The sequence below is a fragment of the Pezoporus occidentalis genome, unplaced genomic scaffold (assembly GCF_034315485.1).
Source record: "Pezoporus occidentalis ecotype Australia unplaced genomic scaffold, CSIRO_AGI_Poc_V1 ctg100, whole genome shotgun sequence".
NCBI classification, from domain to species: Eukaryota; Metazoa; Chordata; class Aves; order Psittaciformes; family Psittacidae; genus Pezoporus; species Pezoporus occidentalis.
The window spans coordinates 1,078,830-1,105,256 of NW_026912780.1; the positions used below are offsets into that span (position 1 = coordinate 1,078,830).

The 26,427-nt window shown below is 40.7% G+C and overlaps 2 protein-coding genes across 4 annotated transcripts in view; one reads left to right on the plus strand and one right to left on the minus strand.

The window, feature by feature from the left end:
* Nucleotides 1–274: 274 nt before the first annotated feature.
* Nucleotides 275–16,967, minus strand: ZCRB1 (zinc finger CCHC-type and RNA binding motif containing 1). Of its 2 annotated transcripts, XM_062612384.1 has the most exons (8): nt 16,342–16,488; nt 11,551–11,638; nt 11,347–11,375; nt 4,126–4,237; nt 3,933–4,040; nt 2,380–2,489; nt 2,208–2,283; nt 275–920 (listed from the first exon to the last, which is right to left on the minus strand). In XM_062612384.1, exons 2-8 carry the CDS (start codon nt 11,632–11,634, stop codon nt 789–791), a joined length of 651 nt encoding a protein of 216 aa, XP_062468368.1. In that variant the 5' UTR covers nt 11,635–11,638; nt 16,342–16,488; the 3' UTR covers nt 275–788. The 2 variants fall into 2 exon arrangements, with proteins under 2 accessions (XP_062468368.1, XP_062468378.1); XM_062612394.1 differs by lacking the exons at nt 275–920; nt 2,208–2,283; nt 2,380–2,489; nt 3,933–4,040; nt 4,126–4,237 and adding an exon at nt 9,024–9,197 and having other exon boundaries at nt 16,342–16,967.
* A 4-nt stretch (nt 16,968–16,971) lies between these two features.
* Nucleotides 16,972–26,427, plus strand: part of PPHLN1 (periphilin 1) — a 73,327-nt gene continuing 63,871 nt past the window's right edge. For both annotated transcript variants that reach the window (XM_062612360.1, XM_062612370.1), the window contains exons 1-3: nt 16,972–17,611; nt 22,369–22,416; nt 23,687–23,778. In XM_062612360.1, coding sequence (XP_062468344.1) covers nt 22,416; nt 23,687–23,778 — 93 coding nt within the window. In that variant the 5' untranslated portion in view covers nt 16,972–17,611; nt 22,369–22,415. The remainder of the gene's footprint in view (nt 17,612–22,368; nt 22,417–23,686; nt 23,779–26,427) is intronic.

Genomic DNA, 26,427 nt, shown 5'->3' on the forward strand with positions numbered 1-26,427 from the left:
TATCTTAAAACATATGGCTATTCTCATTTTTAATGAAAAAGCAACAGAACTATCACTCTTAAAAAGTATTAGGTATGTTTCCAGACTCAACTAATTGCCACATCACTTTCAACTTGCACTCCTATGAAGCTTATACTGCATACAGTCCATATAATACTATGAAGTGTGGAGCAAGTTCCTAAAACTGTGTTTAAGGCAGAAGTTCAACATCTTAATATCTTTTTGTAAACAGACAGATGTATTGTTTAGCCTAAAATGAGTTCACGGACTGAACTGATGTGACATTAATTTATTATATTACTGCATAAAGAGTTAAAAGACTAGTACAATGCTTAAGGCTGAAAATCAACCCTGTGCCCAGGAACTAGTGCAAGATTCATATGCTACTAAAGGACTGCTTCCAAACATACAATAAACAGACCAATACCTAAAGATTCAGTGGTGGTGATAACAGTGATGCTAAGAGGAACTCCTCTTAGGAAAAAAATCTCAGGAAATTCTCTTATGAAAGACTTCACTTGCAGGGGTTGGGTCTAGATACTAACTGCAAAAAGCATTCTCTCAGATATTTTTCTGGTTTTAACTGTAGAAGCACATAATTTTCTTAAGAGGCTGCCTTGAAAGGTGAAGTTTTGAAAAAGAGAGAGATTAAAAGACAGGAAGTTTGGGGGATAGGGTTCAGTAAGTTCCTTCAACATCAAGACAAACCTGTATTACAGAAAACTTTGTAGCACTTTACAAAATGTACACTATATATATATTACATATGCATATAAACCAGCATTATTTCAATCACTAAGTTCTTCCTCATCACTGAAATAAGCACTTTTCTTAATCCGTGGACGTTTTGATTCATCTGAAATTGAAGATTCCCCTGCAGTCTGCGTCCATCTTTGTTGTTCTTCCTCAATTTTGGCTTGCTACAATGAAAGAACAAAGTTTTAGGTAGGATTAAGAAAAAGTAAAATGCATTACATAAATAATAATGCTAATTCTAATTTAATTTACCGAATTAAAGAATTCAAAGAGTTTATCTCCATTTCCAGGTAAACTGTGTAATGAATGCACTAGAAAACATTCATGAAAGTAGTTCTCATCTGCAAACAGTAGGTATTTTGCACCAGTGCAGGCCACATGGAGCACCCTCCATTTTTAAAGAGAGGAACTTTGCCCATGGCAAACATACAGAACTATAGAGCAGCTGAGATCTGAAGCAAAGAATCCATCACATTTTAAACAGACATGACTGAATCAGCTTTGTTCCACTAGCAAGTCTTCTTTGCAATCATTCATGCAGGAAATGAACACCTTCAGGGATGTAAAAGTTTACTCAACTAGATGCTTCCTATTTTTACTGGGAAATATGCTATTCCAGTTAAAATCTTTGGATGGCAAGAGAAATGAGAAAGTTTCTTGGCTTGTTTATATTTATAGGTTTTACTTCCATCGTGGAGTTTTCCAGTTGTGGGAGGACAGCTATGCACATTTGCATTGGGGATTTTTTTGGACTATGTCATCTAAATGTTCTGCACTCATTACAGTCATATTCAGAACAAAGCTATCTTAAAAATTCTTGAAGGTTTTTTTGGAGGGACAAGGGCACACAAGGGGACAGCTGAGAACCAGGGAGCCAAGAAATTTGAAGATCAGGTCAGGCTTGCTCTGTGTAGAGAAGCAAAAGCTCGTAAAGAAGTATTGAAGATAGTCTGACAGCTGTCAGACTATTTATCTACATAACAAAAAAGTGCATTAAGTATGTTTTGAGAAAAGGAGTCCATTAGAGACCACAATGGATTGCATAAGGCAAAGGAAATGCTCCAGAAATAGACGCTGCTGAAAGACAAGATAGTGAGTGAAGACAGAGAATATACCTAGTCATTTATACATGACTGTTTTTCTGGATGCTCAGTTAACAGAGTGAAGTGGGATTTGTGGACCAAAAACTTAACAGAACATCACAGTGGAGATGACAGGAGGAAACTAAGCAGCAAAAGAGCTTGAAGGACAAAAAAGAAAAGAAACCTGCAACAAACAAACACATCAATAGTGAAAACAGTAAAGGGAAAAGAAAAAAGAAACCACCGAGTGCCCTGGGTTACAGAGCAGGCAGTCCTAGGGCTATATCTCAGAGCTTTGCAAAGCAGCTCAAAAAAAGAAGTAGAGTTGCATCTAAATAATAATAAATATGCACTGCTTCAATTTTGTACCTGAAAAGCTATGGCTTGGCTGAGACTATCTAGAGCAGGGTCTTCTCCTTCCTCTTCGCTTTCTTCTTCTTCCTCACTTGTTGTGCAAAGAGAAAAATATATAGATCTTTAAATGTTCAGTATGAAAAAGCTTCCTAAAAGAAAGTAGTACTGTGTCAATAAATATACATACACTTCTTCTGGCTCAACTATCTTCTTTCTTTTCTTCTTTTCTTTTTTTTTTGGTGGCTCCCGCTCTCCTAGCATATTTTTAGGACATGCGTAACTTAAGTGTCCTGCTTCCTTGGAGAAAAAGAAATATTGCTTAACAGAAACCATTGCAAACAACTATCTGTTAAAACACATCATGAGGAAAGTTAATGTAAGACAGTTCACGGGGGAAAAAAATGGAAGCAATTAGTAAGATAAATGGAATGCTGAATTAGCACACAGAAGACAAACTCTTCTCTATAAGCTTGCCATGGAAACGAAGAGATTAGTGGCGATATGCATGCTTAACTGCAAATTGAGAACAAGCTATAAGCAAAGTAGATTTTCTTTTTTGCTATTGCAATAGCTGAATACACTACAGCACCATTTATGTTCAAGTCAAGATATAAACCTCAGCATTAACAGTTTAAGAAACAGGAGCGAGTCAACATTTCTGCTCTAAAAGATGTTATGAACATAAATCAAGGTTTATTTGACATGAAATACTACCCAAATCTGAATCTCCTATGCTATTACATTTAGGGAAAGTGAGGACTTGCCTAAAACTTAAAATATGCTACTTCTGTATAAAACTAGTTGTTTTCAGTATTTATTTTACTGCCAGTGATATCATGAATTTCCAAAAGTATAACAAAAGCAGCTATTTTGAAGGAGGTTTTCCTTCTCAAACAGCATCATACTGATGCTCAGATCAGGATGCTGGTCAACTTGTTAAGAAGCAATTACATATACAATCTTCCCCCCCAATCTCAAATAAAAGACAAAAGGGGTACTATCATTCTTGAAAATGGTAAAATTGCTCCCTTAGTTGGTAATATCTACAGCAAAAAAAAAAAATAATTTAACAGCATGGGCAGGATTTAACAGAAATGGCCAAACTGAAGAAACAAGCCAAGAGCCTGCGCTGGTTTTGGCTGGGGTACAGTTAATTTTCTTCATAGTACTTAGTATAGGGTTATGTTTTGCATTTGTGCTGGAAACGGTGTTCATAACACAGGGATGGTTTAGCTATTGCTGAGTGGTGCTTACACAGAGTCAAGGCCTTTTCTGCTCCCCAGCCCACCCCATCAGCAAGTAGGCTGGGCATGCACAAGAAGTTGGGAGGGGATACAGCCAGGAAAGCTGACCCCAATTGACCAAAGGGAGATTCCATACTATATGATGTCATGCTCAGCAATAAAACTAGGGGGAAGTTTGGTGGAGGGGATCTGCCTGGGCATTGATTGGCAGGCAATGAGCAATTGTTTTCATTTGCATTACTTACCTTTCTTGGGGTTAATTTTTCTCTGTTATTTTTACTTTCATTGCAATTTTTTATTACTACTATTTTATTTCAATTATTAATCTGTTCTTCTCTTAACCGACAAGTTTTCTCACTTTTACCCTTCCAATTCTCTTCCCCCCGTCCTCCTGAGGGGTGGAAATGAATGAGTGTGGTGCTCATTTGCTGGCTGGGGTTAAACCACAACAGGGTCAAAAGATGGAATATATTACTTCATTTTTGGCTTTACTCACCCCACATTCGTAACATTTAGACTTATCAAAGTAGTTACGCCTGCGAATGAATTCTGCTGCTCTTCCATTATCAATGGCGATACTTGCTTTTATTACTCTTCCAAACAACTACAGCAAATTAGGAAAAAAAATCAGTAAATATTTTGGAACTGTAAACCCAACCCTCTTGCCAGAACAACTGTCCACAATTTACCTGTTTGTTATTAAGTGCCCGAGAACAGTTCTGTGCAGATTCTTTATCCAAAAACAAAATAAAGGCAACTCCTTTACTCTTCCTGGTGTCTTTCTCTTTCATAATAGTAACTCTGAAAACATATAACCACATTATTGATACACTGTAATTACTTCAGAGACATTTGTTCCTTGAAGATATAAGTGGGATCTTAGCTTTGTTATATAGCAAAAAGGAAAAAGCATATTTAACAACAGAAAGGCTCACTTAAATAGAAATTCAAAGGAACAGCTGAACTAGCCATGTGTCCAGCAGGGCTAATAGAGTCCTGGGGCACATCCAGAAGAGTGTGGCCAGCGGGTTGATGGAAATGATCCTCCCCCTCTACTCAACCCTGATGAGTCCACATCTGGAGCAGTGCCCAGTTCTGGGCTCCTCAGCACAAGAAAAACAAGAAGCCACTAGAAAGGGTCTAGCAGAGGGTGTCCTGGGTTCAGCAGTAGCAGTCATTTTTCCCTTTCTTGGTAGCTGGTGCAGTGCAGTGTTTTGACTTTCAGCTTGGGAACAGAGCTGATAACAAGTGATGTTTAGGTTTGGCCAAGGACTTTGTGAGCCTCATGCTCTGCCAGGGAGGAGGGGAAGCCAGGAGGAAGTAGAGACAGGACACCTGACCCAAACTGACCAAAGAGGTATTCCATACCACAGCACGTCATGCCCAGGAGGTAACTGGGAGTTAGCCGGAAGGGCTGGGAGACTGCAGGGTTGGAGGAGGTATCGGTCAGAGCTTGGTCGGGCTGGGGGGGCGAGTTATCGGTTGGCTGGTGGTGAGATGATGTATTCTCTTCCCTTGTTATTTCCTTTATCATTATTATCATTGGTGGTAGCAGTAGTGATTTGTGTTATACCTTAGTTACTAAACTGTTCTTATCTCAACCCGTGGGAGTTGCATTCTTTTTGCGTCCCTCCGAGAGCAGGGGGAGGGCAGGAAAGGGGGGGAAGTGAGCGAACGAATTACCTGACTGGGTTTAAACCACGACAGAGGGCCACGAGGATGATCAGGGATTTTGAGCTTTGCTTATGAGGAGAGATTGCAGGAGCTGAAAAGGTTTAGTCCAGAAAAGAGAAGACAGAGGGGATCTCATGTACGTCTCTCAAAGGTGAGTGCCAAGAGGATGGTGCCAGACTCTTTTCAGCAGTGCCCAGCGACAGGATGAGGAACAGTACCCATAAACTAAAATACAAGAAGTTTCACGTCACCATGAGGAAGAACTTCTTTACATTGAGGGTGGCAGAGCACTGAACAGGCTGCCCAGGGAGGTTATGGAGTCTCCCTCTCTGGAGACATTCAAAACCTGCCTGGACACATTCCTACGTAACCTGCTCTAGGTGGCCCTGCCTTGGAAGGGGGCTTCAACTGGATGATCCCCAGAAGTCCCTTCCAACCCTAATGATTTTGTGATCCTACACAGATAGAGTGCAGATGTCTTTTAAAAACTTATTCCCTTGGATGACTTGAAAAACAGAGAACATAATCTATAGACTTGCAGACGACTTAACTGTAGACAACTACACATACTGAAGGTGAAATTGAGGGGTAATGTTACCACTGTTATCACTGCTGAAAAACACAGTGCTCAAACTGCATCCAAACTGAGGAATTTATGTACATGTAAGTCTAATCAGTTAAACAGGCTCGTGATAGGAAATGATAAATACATACAATATTGTTCTACAAATATCTCTAAGTGGAATCCAAGCAGATTGTAGATGCATGTGTTGTTTTATGTAACATACAGAGTCAAATCTTCACCCTAACATTGGAATCAACAGCTCCAGTAGCACACCAAAAAACTCAAGAAAGCTCTTAACCCAGTAAAAACAGCAGACAAAGAATGACAAGAGGTGAAGGGGTAAAGGGGTGGGAATTCTTTCAGTCTTAATATTTAGCCCTAGGAAACAAACAAAAAAGAAACAAAAAAAGGTACATGTTAAAAAAGTAGGGAATAAGCTATTCCTTGCGCCCACCATGGAGAGAACAAGATTCATCCGTAAGGCAAGACAAAATTGTAAGTAGTAATGGAGGAATTTTAAAAAACCCAACTCCACTCCAGTGCAGAAGGCCTGCCAGGGAACCTGTGTACATAACAGACGACTTACATAGTAAAAAGTGTATTAAATAAAAGCTCAATACAGAAAGCATAATTTCCCCGCAAATACATGCACAGAAAGACAGAGCTTGATACAGGCTTTTAACCAAAGGTTCTTGGACAAGGATGTATCTAATTGAATGTACTGAGTTGAAGAGTGAGTAAAACTGACTTTACAACAATACTATTAATTCTTTCTTCAAGTTACTCCACCAAGATTTCCAAATGAGCCCTAATATGACTGTCACACTTCTAACTGGGATATTGAATGTACCAGTTAATAACACAAGCATAGAAAGAAACAAGTGTTTCCTCTTCAGGAATCTGCTTAGTAAAGTTCAATGGCATATAGCCCTAGAGGGCAGGGGGGCCCAAGACTGTTGGTTGATATTCAAGGATCACCTACTGCAAGCTCAGGAGTGTTGCGTCCCGACTAGAAGGAAGTGCAGCAGGAGGGCCAGGAGACTTCCTTGGATGGGCAAGTTGCTCCTGAGGAAACTCAGAGGGGAAAAAAGAGGCTTATAAAAGGTGGAAGCAAGGACAGGTGGCCTGGGAAGAGTACAGGGATGTTGTCTGGGAAGCTAGGGACCAGGTTAGGAAAGCTAAGGCCCAGTTAGAATTAAATTTGGCTGGGGACGTTAAGGATAACAGGAAGGGATTCTATAGGCACGTAGTGAACAAAAGACAGAAAAGGGACAACGTGGGCCCCCTCCGGAAGCTCTCAGGAGAACCGGCTACCCTGGATTTGGAGAAGGCTGAGGTTCTGAATGACTTCTTTGCCTCAGTCTTCACTGGCAAAGGCTCTGACCAAACCACCCAAGTCTTGGAAGGCAGATGCAGGGACTGTGAGAATGAAGACCTTGGGCCCACTGTAGGAGAGGATCTGGTTCGAGACCATCTTAAAAATCTGAACGTGCACAAGTCCATGGGACCTGATGAGATCCATCCGCAGGTCCTGAAGGAGCTGGCAAATGAAGGTGCGGAGCCAGTGGCCATCATATTTGAAAGATCATGGCAGTCAGGGGAAGTTCCCGATGACTGGAAAAAGGGAAATATAACCCCCATTTTCAAGAAGGGGAAAATGGATGACCCGGAGAATTATAGACCAGTCAGTCTCACCTCTGTGCCTGGCAAAATCTTGGAGCAGATTCTCCTGGAAGTCATGCTAAGGCACATGAAAAACAACAAGGTGCTTGGTGACAGCCAGCATGGCTTCACTAAGGGCAAATCCTGCCTGACCAATTTGGTGGCCTTCTATGATGGGGCTACAGAACTGATGGACAGGGGTAGAGCAGCTGATGTCATCTACCTGGACTTGTGCAAAGCCTTCGACACTGTCCCACACGACATCCTTGTCTCTAAATTGGAGAGACATCAATTTGATGGATGGACCACTCGGTGGATAAAGAACTGGCTGGATGGCCGCACACAAAGAGTTGTGGTCAATGGCTCAATGTCCAGCTGGAGACCAGTAACGAGTGGTGTCCCTCAGGGATCAGTGTTGGGACCGGTCTTGTTTAACATCTTAGTCACTGACATGGACAGTGGGATTGAGTGTGCCCTCAGCAAGTTTGCCGATGACACCAAGCTGTGTGGTTCGGTTGATACGCTGGAGGGAATGAATGCCATCCAGAGGGACCTTGACACGCTCGTGAGGTGGGCTGATGCCAGCCTCATGAAGTTTAACCATGCCAAGTGCAAGGTCCTACACCTGGGTGGGAGCAATCCCAGGCACAGCTACAGGTTGGGCAGAGAAGAGATTCAGAGCAGCCCTGCTGAGAAGGACTTGGGGTGTTGGTTGATGAGAAAATGAACATGAGCTGGCTTCAGTGTGCGCTTGCAGTCCAGAAAGCCAACCGCATCCTGGGCTGCATCAAAAGAAGCCTGACCAGCAGGTTGAAGGAGCTGATCCTGCCCCTCTACTCTGCTCTCATTAGACCTCACTTAAGAGTATTGTGTGCAGTTCTGGTGTCCTCAACATAAAAAGGACGTGGAACTGTTGGAACAAGTCCAGAGAAGGGCCACGAGGATGATCAGGGGACTGGAGCACCTCCTGTATGAAGACAGGCTGAGGAAGTTGGGGCTGTTCAGCCTGGAGAAGGCTGCGTGGAGACCTCATAGCAGCCTTCCAGTACCTGAAGGGGAGCTATAGGGATGTTGGGGAGGGAATATTCGATAGGGACTATAGTGACAGGACAAGGGGTAACGGGTTCAAACAAGTTTTATAGACTGGATATAAGGAAGAAATTCTTTACTGTGAGGGTAGTGAGGCACTGGAATGGGCTGCCCAAGAAAGTTGTGAATGCTCCATCCCTGGAAGTGTTCAAGGTTGGGCTGGACAGAGCCTTGGGTGAGATGGTTTAGTGTGAGGTGTCTCTGCCCATGGCAGCGGGGTTGAAACTGGATGATCTTAAGGTCCTTTCCAATCCTAACCGTTCTATGATTCTCTTTGATTCTATTGGCCCTGTACTATTTAAGTAACTATGTAAAATTAAAAAAAAATTGTGCTCCTATAGCTTACTACATGCCCCTTGTGCAGGACAGAGTTGTAGCAAGTGGTTAATACCCTTCTCTGCGACCAGAGAGAACATCAGTTTGAACTCCTCCTTTATCACAGGTTTTTGATATAAGCTCGAGCCAAGTTCCCACCACAACTAATGGTTGTTGATGTCGGTCTGAACTCTGTTGATGCTGTTATATTGGGGAAAAGCAAAATGTTTTGATTTTAAGGATCAAAATAGAACTCAAATTAGTCAGCCTGACAGAGCATGATGATTTGTGAGTCACTTTAATTGACTAAATCACTAATATGATCTTGCTGCTGTGCACTTAAAAACACACACAAACAGAAGTTCATGCTTAAGTTGGAGTGTTGATGAAAGCATCAGTAAATTCACTTGATGCTTCAGAGGCATCTGAACTATTTTGTTGGTATCCTTCTGTGTTCTGGGACAGAGTAGAAAAGCCAGTTACTGAAAGGAGTCATTGTCTTCTCTCGTGATGCTTTCAAGATGAGTGACAGATACTGCATTAAGCATACTGGATTCAAGCAAAACACACTCCTGACATGGGTTAGTGTGGTGTCCCTGCCCATGGCAGGAGGGTTGGAAGTAGATGATCTTAAAGTCCTTTCCAACCCTAACTATTCTATGATTCTAAGCATGACAAATCTTTAAGAAGCAATTTTTTTTGAGCCCTAAAAAGTCTGATTTCTCAGTGAACAAATCAAGCTAAAATCATCATAGCCACGGTATACTGGGGTGAGAAATGGGAGTACAGAAAAAAGTCCAGAGTGATTTTCCTGAGCCAAGGAAAAAAACCAAAAGAAGTCTGTTAATGCTTATTTAATTAAATTAAAGCTGACCTTGATGGCATCACAAAGCTTTCTGTAAAGTGTTTTAAAGTCCCTGAACAAAGACTCTACAGAAATCAAGCTAATGTTTGAAAATATTTTTCTTGGGAATTAATGACTAGTTACAAATAGAAAAAACCTGATCTTTGTTAGCGTCAGTTTCATAGTGAAATGGGATACCAGTAGACTCCCACAGTATTGACACTGTTTATAGTCAGCTCAGGTTGCGAACGGGTGAACAGGAAACAAATTTTGCTAGATAAAAAATGCCATGGTAGTATTTTACACATGATAATCTCCGAGTTTCTGCATTTGGCTTAACTTCTGGCAGTGACTAGACAAAATTACAAGAAAAACTAAGTATCAGTAAGTGATTTCTTTGCAAAACAATATATAGATGGGAGAAAGCAGTTACTGGGCAGCAAGAATTGCAAGTTCTAAATGAGCTACTTTCACACAGGTCGCAGCACAGGAAAACACCATTTCTATTGTCTATGACAGTAAAAATGGCAAATAAAATACTAGAAAGTATTAAAAAGAGAATGCTGCTGTAACACCTTTGACATAAGCAACGCATCATACATACAGCCAACACTTCATACTGTTCTGATTCTCCTATCATACAAGGTCAAAAGCCAGGACAGTAGCAGACTCCTACCCCCAAACACACAGAGTACAGGTATATTACCAAATGATAACAGGGAGATCAGCAGTGTCACATTTATGTGGAACAAGCTCATCAACAGACAAACACCAGTATTACGCCTCTGTCACGATTTTTCTAGATTGGTAGTTCAGAGATCAACTAAAACAGGTCACACACCCCACCCTGGAAACAATAGTGGCCAGTTGTACTGGTTACTGCCTGTCTGCCAGAGCCCTGCATAAAGGTTTTCCTCTCAGTCAATTTTTGAAAAACCCCTACAACTTCAGAAAAAGTTTTTTTTTTCTTGCTATTTGTCACCTGAAACACACTCCTGAGAGTTGAACAACTTTGAATTTAGCTCTGTATCTCACAGATTATTACGTCAGCTTCTAGATGTTAAGAATAGATATTTGCTGGTGTAGGGTTAAAAACTGAAGCCTTGAGTCTGGTTATTATGACCAGTTAAAAAATAAAAAAAAATCAAGAAACAAAGCAAACCAGCAAATTCTTCATTGTGACAATCACGTCTACCACTTGAACACAGAGACAGGTATTCCCAAGTACTGTTCATGAATGCCTCACATATTAAAAACTGTTACTATGCAGCCTTACACCTAATCTTCAGTATAATACTGAGCAGTCAGAATAACAAGTCCTTCTAGAACTGCAGAGGAATTGTAATGGTAATTGTGGGAACTGTTTTGGGGAATCGTGATGCCTAGTTCACGTATGTAGAAGTTCTCACTTTTACACTAATCCACTTGTGTCCCAGGCAGTGTTTGGTGGAAAGGAGATAACACCAGAAGAATATTGTTTCAACTATTTAAAAGAGCATTGGTATATAACAACATTCTTCTTGCTCGTAAGAGGTGGGTAGCAAACCTGTCCCAATACAAATATTCTTACATCATGCATGTAAGCGCAGGAGCTTCCAGTTGTTAAATTAAATTTATACTTCATTAAAAATTGATAGCACTTCAATATAGTTCCACATTTATTCCTAAATTATAAAAAGCACAAAGCTGTCAAGTGAAGCAAAGACATTAAATACTTAAAATGAGAGCTACAAAAATAGCAGGCCATGTCAGGTCACTTACTTGACAACTTTCCCATACTTTGAAAATATCTGAAATACAAAAAAAAAAAGAAAAAGGTTTAGCAATAGATAATTGCATTTCCTTAGTAATAAATTTATCAAGACAAACTTTTCTAAGTAAAAGCTATATATCAGTATTGTATTTACACTCAAAATTGTTGTCAACAAGTTTAATCTGATCAATGCAGCTCTTAAAAAAACTTACCCTGTACAGATCGTTGTTTGTCAAAGCAAAGGGTAAATTGGACACATACACTGTGCTTTTGCTTGGTGCCAACCCACCGCTCATTTTCCTGATGAAAAGAGAAAGAAAGGATTTAAATTATATTCAACAGAGAAAGCAATTAAAAAAAAAGAAGCGGTTGCAAAACTTCAAGTTGTTTTTCAAACCTAGCCCAGACAGTCATCCATTATAAAGTTGCAGGAAAGCATAGATTTTATTCCCCTTTCATTGTTTTACATGAAATTAGTACATTCTTTCCTCCTCTCCTGGATCCAAAGTATATTTTTGCTGCAGGTGAGTCAATTTGTAAGTAATGAAAAACCAGACATGTCTGCACTTAAAATAAATCTCTGATGATTTGTGCAGTAAATAAAGGTTTAGATCCATTTACCAACCATTACGGCAAATATAGGAAATAATTGACCTTTGTTCAAGTACCTTCATGATCTGATTCTTTATACAAGTTTCAGTTCAGCTGCATTCAAGAAAGAATAAATCACAATTGGTTAAGGGTCGAGTGGGGGGAAGCTTCCCTAAAGCAGAGGCCTAATTATTGAGGGTAGGAGTGGGGAAGATAGATACATTTCAAAGTCAATGTAGTAAGATGCTAAAGCAGCATGCATTTCCTCTTGTATCTCTTGCTCAGGAACTGCAAGTGTCCAGAGCTGATCACAGCACATCCCCTAGAGACATTCCCCCCACCACCTCCTCCTCCCGATCAAGCAGTTGCCCTGCACCAAGGAACCAGGGAAATCGCAAAGCCATTTTCATTTCCAATGTCTTTCAACCTCTTGAAACTGTGTCTGGAAACAATGAATCAATTCAAAACACTGTTATAACTGCATACACATCATCTAACGCTAGGTGAAGAGTAACTGAAGCAACTTGAAAAAGAACAGCCCATGTTTTTTCTTGTGTTTGGACATTTCCCAAAATTTTAAGTGGTGCTAAAGTCTGTGCAAAACGTTTCTTTTCCCTTTGATCTGTTTTGTAGTCATGGCTCAATTCAAGAAGCAAAATTCAAGATCAGAATAAAGCACAGTCCTTGAGAGAGAGCACACCAAACACGTTCCCTATGCAGTCCAATTATTATCTCCTTATCCAGTTTCCTGCAGCCTTATTCCTGCTTCTTGGCACCTCTAGCCAATTCCTGAGGATCAAGCCATTTCTTCAGCAAGACCACCTCATTTAAAAAATGAAGACAAAAGCTGATGAAGAGATAAAAGAAACTAAAGTATTAAAAATCAACATCTGTCACAGTACACAGTTTCTTAGGGGGATGTTTTGATAGTGAGTCTGAACAGACTGCCTGGCCAAGTGCCAACAAAATAACTAGTATCACACTCTAATCTGGCTGCGGTTATTTTCTGGTATTTCATGATTCAGTCATCTGAAGATGTGATATTCCCAGTAGACACTGATTATCCAAATGTTTTCCTTCTCTTTCCTGACATGCTTACTGTATTGCAATTCATTTGAGTGGCAGTTTACAAGTGACTGAATTTTGAGGTTTTCCATGTCCAGAGATTGTTTTTTTTTGGCATGAGCAGAAATGGCAACATAAAGGTTAAGCAAATGAAAATAGAATAAATTTGCCGTAAAAGGCCACACACTGCATCTGGTGTTACGCAGGGTAGATTCATTATTCCAGATTCCTTGCTGCTTGGCATTAGTATCCTTGACAAGCCTAACCAGACTGACTTGGCAACGTGCCATGTGAATAGATGGCCTGAAGTGCAGTTATCCAGATGTACAGTGGATACAAAAGATTCAGTAAGAGCTACCTTAGCTCTGCATTGTGGTATATTGCAAATGCTAATATATTGCTACAGCAGAGGAGAAAACAGCAGAGGTGAACCTCATGTGGCAGTAGACAGCAATTTAACTCTGCCTAAAAGACAAGAGAAGCTAGAGCACCTTGTAACAGGAGATGAAACAAGCACCTTACTAATGAACAGATGCCAGTGAGAATGGCATGACTGGAGAGCAGTCAGCTTACATATTCCACACCATTACAGTGCAACCCTCTGAAGAGAATATGATATGTCACATGAAGACTACTATAGGTCTAACAGCTTAGTCGATAGGAAATTATTAATGAATGCAAGCTACAGAACTGCCATTTTCAGCTGCACACTACTTTCTTCAGAAGCAAGCTGAGAGCGTGGCACCCTGGAGTGCTGGCTGCCAGACAGCTGAGGCAGAGCTTTGTTTCTAGTACCCTGGACAAATACAAGTGAAACAGTCTTGCCTCCTTCAACTGCCCAAATATTCTTAACAATTCTTATTGTTTAGGACTACTGTGCCAGGATTTCTTACTTGTAATGTCTGACTTGCCAAGCAGGCACAATTTTAATAAAAGAGGAAGTACAGTAACTGTAAGGGCATCACCATGGTCATGTTCAAGATGGTAAAGGATTACATTTAGTACTCCAGGAAAGAATACTTCCACAGATCTGCAGGAGGACTTTCTTTTCCAAATATTAAGGAGTCATTGGGATAGTTCATAAAAATTTTATTTAACCCAGCAGATACTGACAGGTTTACCCAGTGGTAACATCTGGGTGATTCATCTGTCTACTTAAAAGCCTGGTCTTCCTTACTAGCTCTTCTGCAGAACATTCAAAAACAATATTCTACCAAAACCAATCTCTCAAACAGCTTGAGCATGTAAACATGCAGATTTCTGGTTAACTGTTGTGAATACAGTAGTATAAATGTGATTTTAGATTCAACCACTGGCACAATTCTTCCCACCATGAGAAAACTTAAAACATCACATGCTAATTTTTACTCTGCTATAACCAATCCATCAGTCTTTTAAACCACCATGAAGCCCCTCTGGGGATACCAAGTGCAAACACCATATGAACAATAGCTCCTCCTTCCCTTTATTTATGGATGCCAGCCTTGCCAGACCAGCTTCATATTGACTGGTCTGTTTTCCAGCTGGGGGGCAGGCAAAGGGGGGAATAAAACCTGCTAGTTTCAGCTTTAAGCTGACTGTCTAGATGGGACACATCTCATTTGCAGCCTCATCATTACAAGGCTCAGAGACCTCATACTTCAGGAACTTTATAATTTCATAGAACTGCCCAATACAATTTCAACATTTTCATCACATTCTTTCTGCTTGATCACCAGTCTCTCTGCTCTGTAGGTTTTCACTTCCCAGGCTGAAAAAAATACCCCCTTCCCTCCACCCAAAAAAAAAACATCTGAGCTTTCTACTTGCTGCAGGGGACTCCCCTGAGAGTCATGCACAACCTGGCTTCTATACCTTGCTAGAACTCTCCAACAAACCAAAACATTTCTGTTTTGTAGTGAATGCTGTTATGGGACCTCTCTGATCTTCAGGGTATACCTGGCTGCTTAACTTTAAAGCATGAGCTGGAAGCCTATACATTGGCTCCATGGGGTTGAGCACAACTCCCATTGATGTAATAGCCTCTCTATAGTATTAATGTTTTCTTCATTCATCATTTTTATATATTAACTTTCAGGATAGAGCCATCTCTCATTACAAAGACTTCTTGAAGTCATCTTTTTCTGTCTTTTGTAACAACTCAAAGAAACCATTTTTTAACAGGAGCCATCTGTCAGTAATGATTTAGACTCCTGGAAAATACTTTGGGTACATGAGTATGTTTTGCTTGAATCCAATATGTTTAATGCAGTATCTGTCACTCATGTTGAAAGCATCACAAGAGAAGACAATGACTCCTTTCAGTAACGGCTTTTCTACTCTGTCCCAGAACACAGAAGGATACCAACAAAATAGTTCAGATGCCTCTGAAGCATCAAGTGAATTTACTGATGCTTTCATCAACACTGCAACTTAAGCATGAACTTCTGTTTGTGTGTGTTTTTAAGTGCACAGCAGCAAGGCCATATTAGTGATTTAGTCAATTAAAGTGACTCACAAATCATCATGCTCTGTCAGGCTGACTAATTTGAGTTCTATTTTGATCCTTAAAATCAAAACATTTTGCTTTTCCCCAATACAAGAGCATCAACAGAGTTCAGACCCACATCAACAACCATTAGTTGTGGTGGGAACTTGGCTCAAGCTTATATCAAAAACCTGTGATAAATGAGGAGTTCAAACTGATGTTCTCTCTGGTCACAGAGAAGGGTATTAACCACTTGCTACAACTCTGTCCTGCACAAGGGGCATGTAGTAAGCTATAGGAGCACAATTTTTTTTTAAATTTTACATAGTTACTTAAATAGTACAGGGCCAATAGAATCAAAGAGAATCATAGAACGGTTAGGATTGGAAAGGACCTTAAGATCATCCAGTTCCAACCCAGCTGCCATGGGCAGGGACACCTCACACTAAACCAAGTCACCCAAGGCTCTGCCCGACCTGGCCCTGAACACTGCCAGGGATGGAGCATTCACAACTTTCTTGGGCAACCCATTCCAGTGCCTCACCACCCTCACAGTAAAGAATTTCTTCCATATATCTAACCTGAACTTCCCCTCTTAAGTTTGAACCCATTACCCCTTGTCCTATTGCTGCAGTCCCTGATGAAGAGTCCCTCTCCGGCATCCTCATAGGCCCGCGCAGATCGCCACAACCCCACAACCTCCCCGGCTGCAAACAACCGCTCCAGCCGCCCACCTCGCTCCGGCCCTCGCGAGGTGGCCCTCGCTCCGGCCACCACCGAACCACAGCGAGAGCGTGCCGGGGTTCCCTCGCGCACCGGCTTCCCCGCCTGTTCCCCTCAAGGGGTGGCGGTCCCCGGCGCAGCTCCGGCCCCGGCCTACCCGTCACGGCGGGGCTCACCCCGCACGGGCAGCCATGGTGAGACGCGATACCGGCCGAGACGACAACAGGACGCGACGCACCCTCCCGCACCACCGCCGCTCCAACCGCCCCCTCGGCACGACGGCACTCTTCCGATGACGGGGACGCCCAGCGCAACACCCACCCAATAGGCGACGGCAATGGTGGAAGGGACGAGGATGTTTCCGATGACGTCGGGGGAGCGCCGGAAGCGGCGGGAGAGGTGCGGCGCTAGCGAAGGGAGCTGCGTGCCGCGCCGCGGGAGGGAGAGGCGGGTGAGCGGGGTGCCGGGGTCGCGGTCCGTGCTCGGTGCTTCGGAGCTGCTGCCTGACCTCCCTCTTTCGTGGAGTGAACGTGACATTTTGCTGTGCTCAACGTGGGCGCCCGGTCCCTGGCAGCGGTTTGCCGCCCGGCTGCCCTGTGAGGCGTTGCGGGGCGCGCCCGGGGGCCTGTTCCTCCCCGTTCCCCGCTGTCGCGCTGCGGACACGTGCTCGGGTAGTCGCGGAAGCGTCGGTAAGGCCGCTCCTGGGGCTGGGGGGGCGGCCCCGAGGGGACTTCGGGAGCTGCGTCCGGCTGCCCGCCCCGGTTCCTTATTCCTCTGTGTCTCTGGGAAGGGTGGGTGCGTGAAGTGGCGGGACGGGGTGGGGGAGGAACCGGGAAGGAAAACCGCCCAGGGGCGGGGGTTGCGGCGTGCCAACGGGAATGGCTTTTGTAAACGTTATCTCTTCACCCTTTCTTAAACCCACAAGTGATTTTGGTTTTCAGTTTAATTTGTGGTTTTTCTTTGAAGGGAAGGATGATCCCACTTGTGTGTACGCCTGAGAGTTAATTTAAACTTTAATAACTGGTAACGAATGTTTGGAGGCTGTATAAACCACGTTGTAAATGCTTCCAGTGAGGTGTCTTGTGGGTATGAGGGTGCAGGGTCAGTGTCTTTATGTTTCTAGAAGGATAAACAAGACATAAGTATGTCACTCAGCATATTTCCTTAGAACTGCTAGAATAAGTCGTTACACACAGCTTAAAAACAGGGCATCTGTAGTAGATTTAAAGCCTTTATTAGTATCTAAACACTATCAGTGTGCTTTCCATGGTTCTTCATTCTCATCCACATTTCTCTTTGCCCTGCATTAGTGTTTTCATGGGTAGTCTTAACAATTCTTTATCTGAGGTGTCTGGGACTTCAAGGGAACAAAGTCTCTGTCAGAAGGACACAGAAGGACGTGGAAACTGACCGAATGTGTGCAAGCGGTGAGTAGAGTTCAATACTATTATTTGGGTGAAATATTCAGAGTATATTCTTGGTACTTCCAAGAGTAAATGTAGAAAGCATTGCAGTTTTGATCTGTCATGGCAACAGTATGGTGAACTGACATATTTTTTTGTAAAAATGTGTGTCCTGCAAGATGGAAAGTCACGTTGAAGGCAGTGATCCATGCAGTTGTTTGCATGGACGTTGCTAGCGTAGCAGTCCTATTGCAGCCTGGCAGAATATTCTTTGGGTAGCACTGACACTTATGAAGGATGGGACGTTGGTAACTGCAGGTGTTCAGGTAAAGATAAACACTAATACATCAGTCATTGTATTAATATAACCCCCAACTCATTGTCTCCATTTCTTTTGCTCTCAGTAATACATTAGAAGGATGTGGTAAGAACACTGAACCAGTGGGATTGTAAATCCTTATCAGAGTGCTGCTGCTGCTGACGATTTCACTCAGTTTACACATTTCTGGCTTTTTTCCCCTTTTGAGGTGGGAGTTAATTTGACTTTTTTGGTCAGTGCTTCTTTAAATATTTTTTTCCTCCCCCCCCCCTTTTTTTTTTCTTTGTTGTATTTTAAGTCAAATTCTTGTGAACGGGTCAGGAAAGGTTGGGAAAAAGCCTCTTCCTTCAAGCTATTTCATATCTAGGTTGAATACACCTAGATTCATTGCAGTCATGCTTCTAATTGCTTTTGAAAATCTTAGAGCCTAACGTTTATTATTAGAAAGAGATGGATTCTCTTTGTATTCCTGTTTTTTTTTTCAGTGCCTCCCTCAGAGTATTTTATGTACTGTCATGGTGGATTTCTCCCTTTGCTCTTACACTTCTGCTTTTTCATCTTATCAAAAGAGACGTATGTCTCTTCAGTGTTTTCTGCCTGTCCCAAGTATGGGGGGAGGAAAAAGTTACCTTTTTGTTCCTCCAAACTCAGTTTTGTGTCTTGCTTCCTGTCTGGGTAAGAGATACTGGGATATCTTTGTAAGCATTATTAAACAGAGATTCTAATTGTTGAACGAAAGAATGGTATTTTCTGCCTTTGTCCTCAAAGCAGTAACTGTTGCAAAATTGTCCATGATATGTCTAAGGAGTTGCAATTCTCTGAGCATCTCTCCTATGCCTTACTCATACAAAAGCATCTGAGCTTTTCAAAGCAGAGGAGAGGCAGAGCTGGCCCACATTTGTCAAAATAACAGTATAAAGCCAGATATGTCCCAGTAGCATCAGAGATATGGCAGCTGCCTGCCCCTTCATTTAGAGCACAGCATTGGTTTTATGCTTTGTTCACACGTGGCAAGATGTGAACATCTGGATTAGAAAGCTGAGTTTTTGAAACAAAAATATGGATCTGCAGAAGGCTGATAGCACACACTGGAAAACTGCGAATCCTGGAGAAGTAGCTGTTTCTAGCCATGATGAAAACTGATGTCTTGAGTAAGTGTGAACAGACAAGAATTGTGAACAAAATATTGCAGAACACTGTAGTGCTTTTGCAAATGTGTCAGATTTTTCTTTAGCATATATTATTTAGGAAACAAAAATAAAAAATGATTGATAAAGAAGATCCAATTGTGCAAAAAAATCTAAAATTTGAGTGATCCGTGTAATCTGCTTGATGAAGAACCCATTTTTGTATTGCATCAGTTACAGAGCACAGAACAAGATATATTGCTGAGATAATCAGAGCAAAGCCATTCTTGGCAGCTGGCCACAGCAGAGTAGTTTGTGCTGTGTTAATAGATTGGCTGCTGCATACGCTGGGGTGTCTTTATTTGAGGAAAATAAAGACCTTGCTTTAGGGAAAACCATCATCTCTTATCAAAAATAGGAAGAGGTTGTTTAAATTAATGTAGCAAGTGATTACATGTCACTATATTAAAGAAATATCAACTATCTTTGCTGTGTATGCTAATAGAAAATAGTCAATATGAGTGACAGTGGTGTTAGGTGTGAAACAAAAATATAATGTTTTTTAATCCTTATTGTAAAACAACTTGTAAAATTGTAAAATCCCCTCAGTTCAAGAAGGACAGGGACCTGCTGGGGAGAGTCCAGCGCAGGGCAACGAAGATGATTAAGTGAGTGGAGCATCTCCCTTATGGGGAAAGACTGAGGGAGCTGGGTCTCTATAGTTTAGAGAAGAGGGGACTGAGGGGTGACCTTATTAGTGTCTATAAATATATAAAGGGGGAGTGTCACAAGGATGGAGCCAGGCTCTACTCAGTGGCAAACAATGATAGGACAAGGGGTAATGGGTACAAACTGGAACACAAGAGGTTCCACTTAAACTTGAGAAGAAACTTCTCAGTGAGGGTGACGGAACACTGGAACAGGCTGCCCAGGGAGGTTGTGGAGTCTCCTTCCCTGGAGACATTCAAAACTCGCCTGGACACATTCCTGTGTAACCTTATCTAGGTGTTCCTGCTCCGGCAGGGGGATTGGAGTAGATGATCTTTTGAGGTCCCTTCCAATCTCTAGCATACTGTGATACTGTGAGCTTTTTACTGTGGGAACAGATGGATGTGAATGCAGCATAGTAAACTTGAGGCTTGATCTCTTGAAACCTGGTTAATGGAATCTTCTCATATTAAACTCAGGAGTTCAGGTTTTTTGTTGTTATTAAGGCTGGGTTAGGTCACATCATTTAAGAAATTGAAAGTTTTTTTCCTTAGAAACAGATTAAATGTGCTCAAGATCCTGGGAAATTAATTTTCACCTGTTTTTTTCTTTCTTTTGGTATTTTCAAATGCATCCTTACTTTATGTCATTGATCCCTGTCTGTTTAGTTTTCTCTTACTTTTTTTCCTTACCAGCATTTTGAGCAATGTACTTGATGGTTGATTCTCTCTGGTTAATTTTCTTCATTTCACTCCTCTTAGTGCAAAGTATTCTCACTTGTGCTATTTTCTTTTTCCACCTCCATGCTTACTACTTGTCTGTGCAATTGTGATTCTTTTTCCTCAGTCTGTTGACTTTTCTGATAGTGTATCTCTACTTTATGTCCAGCTTATGCTTTTGTTTTGTCAAAATACCGGTGATAATTCGTGCTAGTTTCAGTGAGGTGCGTCAACAGTGATAAAAATGGGAGTATTTGCAATGCTTTTTTCCAGCCTTGCTGCCTGATAACATAACAGAGTGTGTACATGAATGTCAGTGCCTGGTGCCTGCTGCTGGTGGTGTATGTTGGGATATTGGAGGTGGCTTGCCTGACAGAGCAGCAGGATGTGGAAGCTTGCACTTGCTTCAGCAGCACTTACCTGAAGCATGTTGCATTTTGACTATTGTATTCAATTAACTATTTCAAGTAGCTGCTGCAGGCAGCAGGGCATGGACGCTACTGTATATATCAAAAATGCCAAAAAAACCTCCACTTGAAAACCTTAGCTGAATCCAGCTTTGGATATTTGCTGTTGGTCTAAGAACTGAGTGAGGCTGGCCCTCAGATACCAGTGTCTGTGGGCATATGAGGGACAGGGGGCTCCAGGGGAGGCTCAGGTGCTCTCCAGCCCTGAGCAGGAATGGACAGAAGGAATGGTCCACCTTGGGGCAAGGCTTGGGCATGAGGGACCAGTGGCAAAGGTTTTGAGAAGGAGCACATGATGCTGTGCCAGCATAATGATTTGTCTTGCTTCAGCTAATTCTGTCCCCCGCCCCTGGTACATGTAACACACAGGAGTTTCCAGGTGCTATTCTAGGTACAAAGAAAAGAGGACTGTGGGGACAGTGTGGAAGCGGATAGAGTGATATGGGTGATATCACCCCATATCCCACATCGCTTCTGGTGATGTAGGAGGGGGGCACAGGGTTGGCCTAAGAACAGTTAATGCACATGTAGCCCTTGATGTGAATTTTTAAGACTTTCACAAAAGCTAAATGAAAAAAAGTTGAGGCATTTACTGTGAAAGTGTCAGGAAGGTGCTTCTGATGGATATGCCTGACCAACAAATATAGCAATATGACCAGTGGTTTCAGAATTACTAGAGAGGGCAGGGACAGCAGACCCTCTAGCTCTTATCCTACCAAAACCAGGATCAACCAAACTCAACTGGTTTAGTCAGTTTTTGATTTATAGACCCATGGCTACATCAGACTAGTGCGGTATCTTGGTTATGGAACATACTTAGGTCAAGACTGTTATAAAATGGAACAATGTTTTAAGAAGGTACTCTGGTTCATTTATACCACTGGTAGGGTCAAAATCTCTGATCATGAAGGCTTACAACAGTTGAGGAAAAAGCTACTTCATCAGAATTTACTGTTACCAAAGGAAAAGCTTCTCTTAAGACTTTTCATTAGCCTCTCATCACATGCAGCTGAGTCTTATTTTATTGTCCTTAATGATACTCAAAGATAGTTAAGTTAATATGAAGTGAATATGTTACTTGTTTTGTGAGTGTTTTTAAGAAAGCAGTTACAGTGTTTTCCGAAAGCTTTTGCTAACAAATGGAAGGAAAACTGAGACTTGAGGTAGTGACTAAAAGATGATAAAAGGGAGAGAAAACTCTGGAATTTATTAGGAAAATACTGTATCTATAACAATTTGTCATGGTGAGATTTTTGATATTGTGAGTTCAGCTGAGTAGTTCATATCCTTTGTTAGTTGAGTGTAGTGAGTTACTGTGTACTAATTCAGACAGATCATGAGGGGCAGTTGAAAGATTTTGATTTTAAATGCCTGGTTTACTTAAAAATATGCAGTTATGAATATATATGCATATTTTGCTAACTTTTCTTATTGTTTGTAGATAATTGAATGGATATTCAGAAGCAGAGTTACTAAAACTGAGAGAAAAGTAAGTATGTGAGGGGTTTGGTTTGGTTTGGGTTTTGGGGTTTTTTGCCCCCTCACAAAAATACATATCTGAGGTAGTGCTACTTCTGTTGACAGTAAAGAAACCCTTGTGTCATGTTGATTCTTAACATCTGCAGTAACATTTTTATATAACCTCGTAAGTCAATATCCAGTGGCGTTTTTTTCTGTGAAAGTAGATAATGTTATTTCTCTTTCTGAATGTGCCCTGCTGTTTCTTTTTCTTACTGATCATTTTTAATACCTAGAACTGCCTTTGTGAAGGGAAACTTCAAAAAATATAGTTCTAGCAATTTCTTTCCTATTTTCAGTGATGTATGGTATATAATTTGTCACCTTTTTAATAATCAGAAAGATGTCAGGTCTCCCAGGGAGGCTGTGAATGCTTCATCCCTGGCAGTGTTCAAGGCCAGGCTGGACAAAACCTTGGGTGACATGGTCTAGTGTGAGGTGTCCCTGCCCATGGCAGGGGGGTTGGAACTAGATGATCTTAAGGTCCTTTCCAACCCTAACTATTCTATGATTCTATGATTCAAGTTTGTGTTGTCTAACAGAGCATGACTAGAATCTCTTATGGCAATGGTTCTTTTCCACCTGTATTTAGTTACTTATCTTGACTTTGAAAGACACCTTTTTCTGGAAAGAGGAATTTTTGTGTTCTGCTGGCTCCCAATTTAAAACAGGAAAAATCTGCATGTGAAGAATGCATTTCATTTATGTATTTAAAACATGGAGCTCTGTACTAACTGGATGATGTGTTTTAACCACTGTCCAGATGGTTGAGATGATGAAATAATTTGAAGTTATTATATTATATAAAAATGTAGATATTCTTCAATCTAATAAATAGGAATTGAACTCTTTCTAAAAAGAAGTCCTCTATTTTTAGCAGAGCAATATCAAAATTGCTATAAGGTATGTGTGTATGAATTTATATGTACACCTGGTATTTGCAATGTGCATATATTTCAATAGAGCTGTTTATAGTACCTAAGTCCTGTAATTATCATGATTATATCACACTAATTTCCAGTTTTTCGGTTGTTCTTGAACGTACTGTGAGTTCATTAGTTTCTGTAAATAGATAGACTCACTTTTAAAAGTGTTAATTAGAAAAATAAGTTTATGTACAGGGCTTGTGAATAATACATTATACTGGGAGAAGTCCAGGAACCTTTATTTCTGTGCTTACTATCCTTTCTTCTGCTCATTATGAGTCTGGTTTTGGCTAATTGGATTTTTATTGTCTTTAGTGTCATATCGAAGAGATGAAATGTGGTCTGAAGGGCGATATGACTATGAAAGAGTTCCAAGAGAACGTCTGCCTCCAAGGATGCATCCTAATGTAAGTCTGCAGCATTTTTCTTTAGCATTATACCATATCTTTATACCATGGCTTGTACCATAAGGGCTGGATTTATGTGCATATTTAAGTTCCTGGTATACCCCAAGATCCGTTCTTTTTTCATTCATTTAAGCCAACAATCTAGCAAATGCATTTACACAGAGGTAATAGGTTTCCTACAAAGTTAAACTTGTCTGTTTGGTTTGGGGGATTTTTCTTTTTTTTCCAAATCTGTTGAAAATGTTTTAGAATATATGTATTGATTTTTTTTGTATGTGTAATTCTTTCAGTTATTAAAGACAGGATTTTTAATAACTTCTGGAGGACCAAAGGCCATACTATGTTGTATTTTTCCCTAGACTTTTTATTTATGTTAATAAGTCTTTCAAGTGCTGTGAGATGGTAGACTGCCTACGTTCAGTATTGTTGTTGTCACTGATGCAGTTTTTATTATGATGCTTAAAGTACAGAAGGAAGTGTTTATAATAAATGTTGAAAATATACCCTTGCTAAAGAAATTGTGTTTTAGAGCATCATAAGGGAAATGCTTATCAAGAAGAGAGTTGATGGAAATCTACTTTATAGGCATGGAGACTTCTACTTTATGTTATGTTTGTAAAAGCAACTACAGAAGCTGTGCTTGCTGTGCTGTAGAATAACTTTAGAATGCTTTTAGAAAATCCCAGGGTTTAGTGTGCCAGCATTGAGTGATTTATTTTTTTTGAGCTATTACACCTTAAATAGATCATTAAAAGTACTTTTTGGTATTTCTCTTTGCATGCTGTGCAATGTACATTTGGCAAAGTAAAATTTCAGATACCTCTGCCTATTTCCTGGCTTTTCTTTTAATTCTGAATGTTGGAATAATAGCACAGCTGATTTAGCATACTTTCTGGGTTCCCTCTACCATACATTCAGCTTGTTGTTTTGGAAGCATGCCAGTGTTGGTAACTTGGTAACTAATTATGTAGTCTTCTCTATTGAGTGTATTAGTGTTTAGCCTCTCTGTGATGTTTTTAACTCTCTTTACAGGCAACAACAACATTTCTGCATTTTCAGCAAACTGGAAATCAGATAAGTTTGCATAGGGGATTTAGCTGCTTTTCCAAAATATTTATCATCAGCAATAGGATGTAAGGAAAGACAGAATATATTTTCACAGATTTTTTTTTTATAATCAATGTTTGACTTGACTAACACATTGATAATTTAATTTAACCACTGCACCAGTGACATTTCTAAGTTCTTGCAGTCTTCCAAGCTGTCCAGAGAATAATGATGGCATATACGTTATGAAAATTCACAATTTAAAATATGTTATAAGCTCATTTTGATGGGAGAATTAACTCAATAGTTCAATGTTAACTTTATAGTACATGCATTTGGAACTGGGGATGGAGGGACTAGCTGAATACACTCATTTATCACTATCAGTGCCATCCATCTGCACCAAAACTATACCCTCAGTAGATGGGCAAACCAAGATGTGGTGTCACTCTGCTTTATTGAAAGGTGGATATGAAGCTCCTTCTCATACAGCTCTGCTGATTCAAAATATTTGGCAGGCAGTTTCTGTCCTTGTAAGCCTGTACCATTTTATCTGTGTCCATGTATAGAGCTCTGACTTAATTTTGACTAGACAAGTAAAGAGGAATTAATCTATTCAGTGTGTGAACGTGCTTAGCATTTGCTGATAGGTTAGTATGTTGGACCTGGGGCATTACAATGGTACAGAATGAGGTATCTTACTTGAGAGAGCAAGAGAGTTGTCCTAATCTAATCTGGGTGCTAATTATATATCAAGTATCGATTATACTTGAAACACATGCTTTCAGATCCTGCTAAACAGCATGAAATTGCAAGCGCTTAGCACAAGTAACTGTAAGTGGGTACACCTTGGGGTTTCATGTAACTAGCCTTTTGTATGTCAGTATAGTTATGTGATGGGGACTTCTGGGTAACGTTTAAGCATGGAGCATCTGAATTTTAACTTCAGAGAATGTCTTCTTTGTGAGACACTAAACTAAGAAAAAATACACACATGGAGGATGTTCAGTGAGGCAAGGGTAGATGAAGCAGTGTGGCTGCATATGAATGTGTCTAATCTGTACTTTGCATCAGAACGTCTGTAGGCTGGCTTTGGATTGCCCTCTAGTGAATTTGTTGGGATGGTCTCTGAACTCAGAGCTAACTAATTTTTGCATGATGCTATTTAGTAGTTTGTGAATTTCATGTCTTTTTCTACAAAAACCTTTGGTGCATTAGAGTTTGACTTTCACTGTTAAAAAAAGAAAAAATAGTTTAAGTATCTTTCTCCCCATCCAAATTGCACATGTTAGTTCATGCATCTGCATTTATAGCTTTTGTTTTTAAGGGCCATAGAAAAATTATCTTACTAGAGGAAAAAGACATTAAACATAAGATCTTACATTCATGTTTTTGTTTATGTTTTATTTGCAGTTGGCTTGTATAATATTTGGTTCCAGAAAATTCAATTTGTTTCTTTTGCAACTGTGCAATTTGTGTTTAATTAAACTCACAGAGGCGAAGTTCAGGTTAGATATAAGGAAGAAGTTCTTTAAGGGTGTTGAGGCACTGGAAGAGGTTGCCCAACGAAGTGGTAAATGCCCCATCCCTGCCAGTATTCAG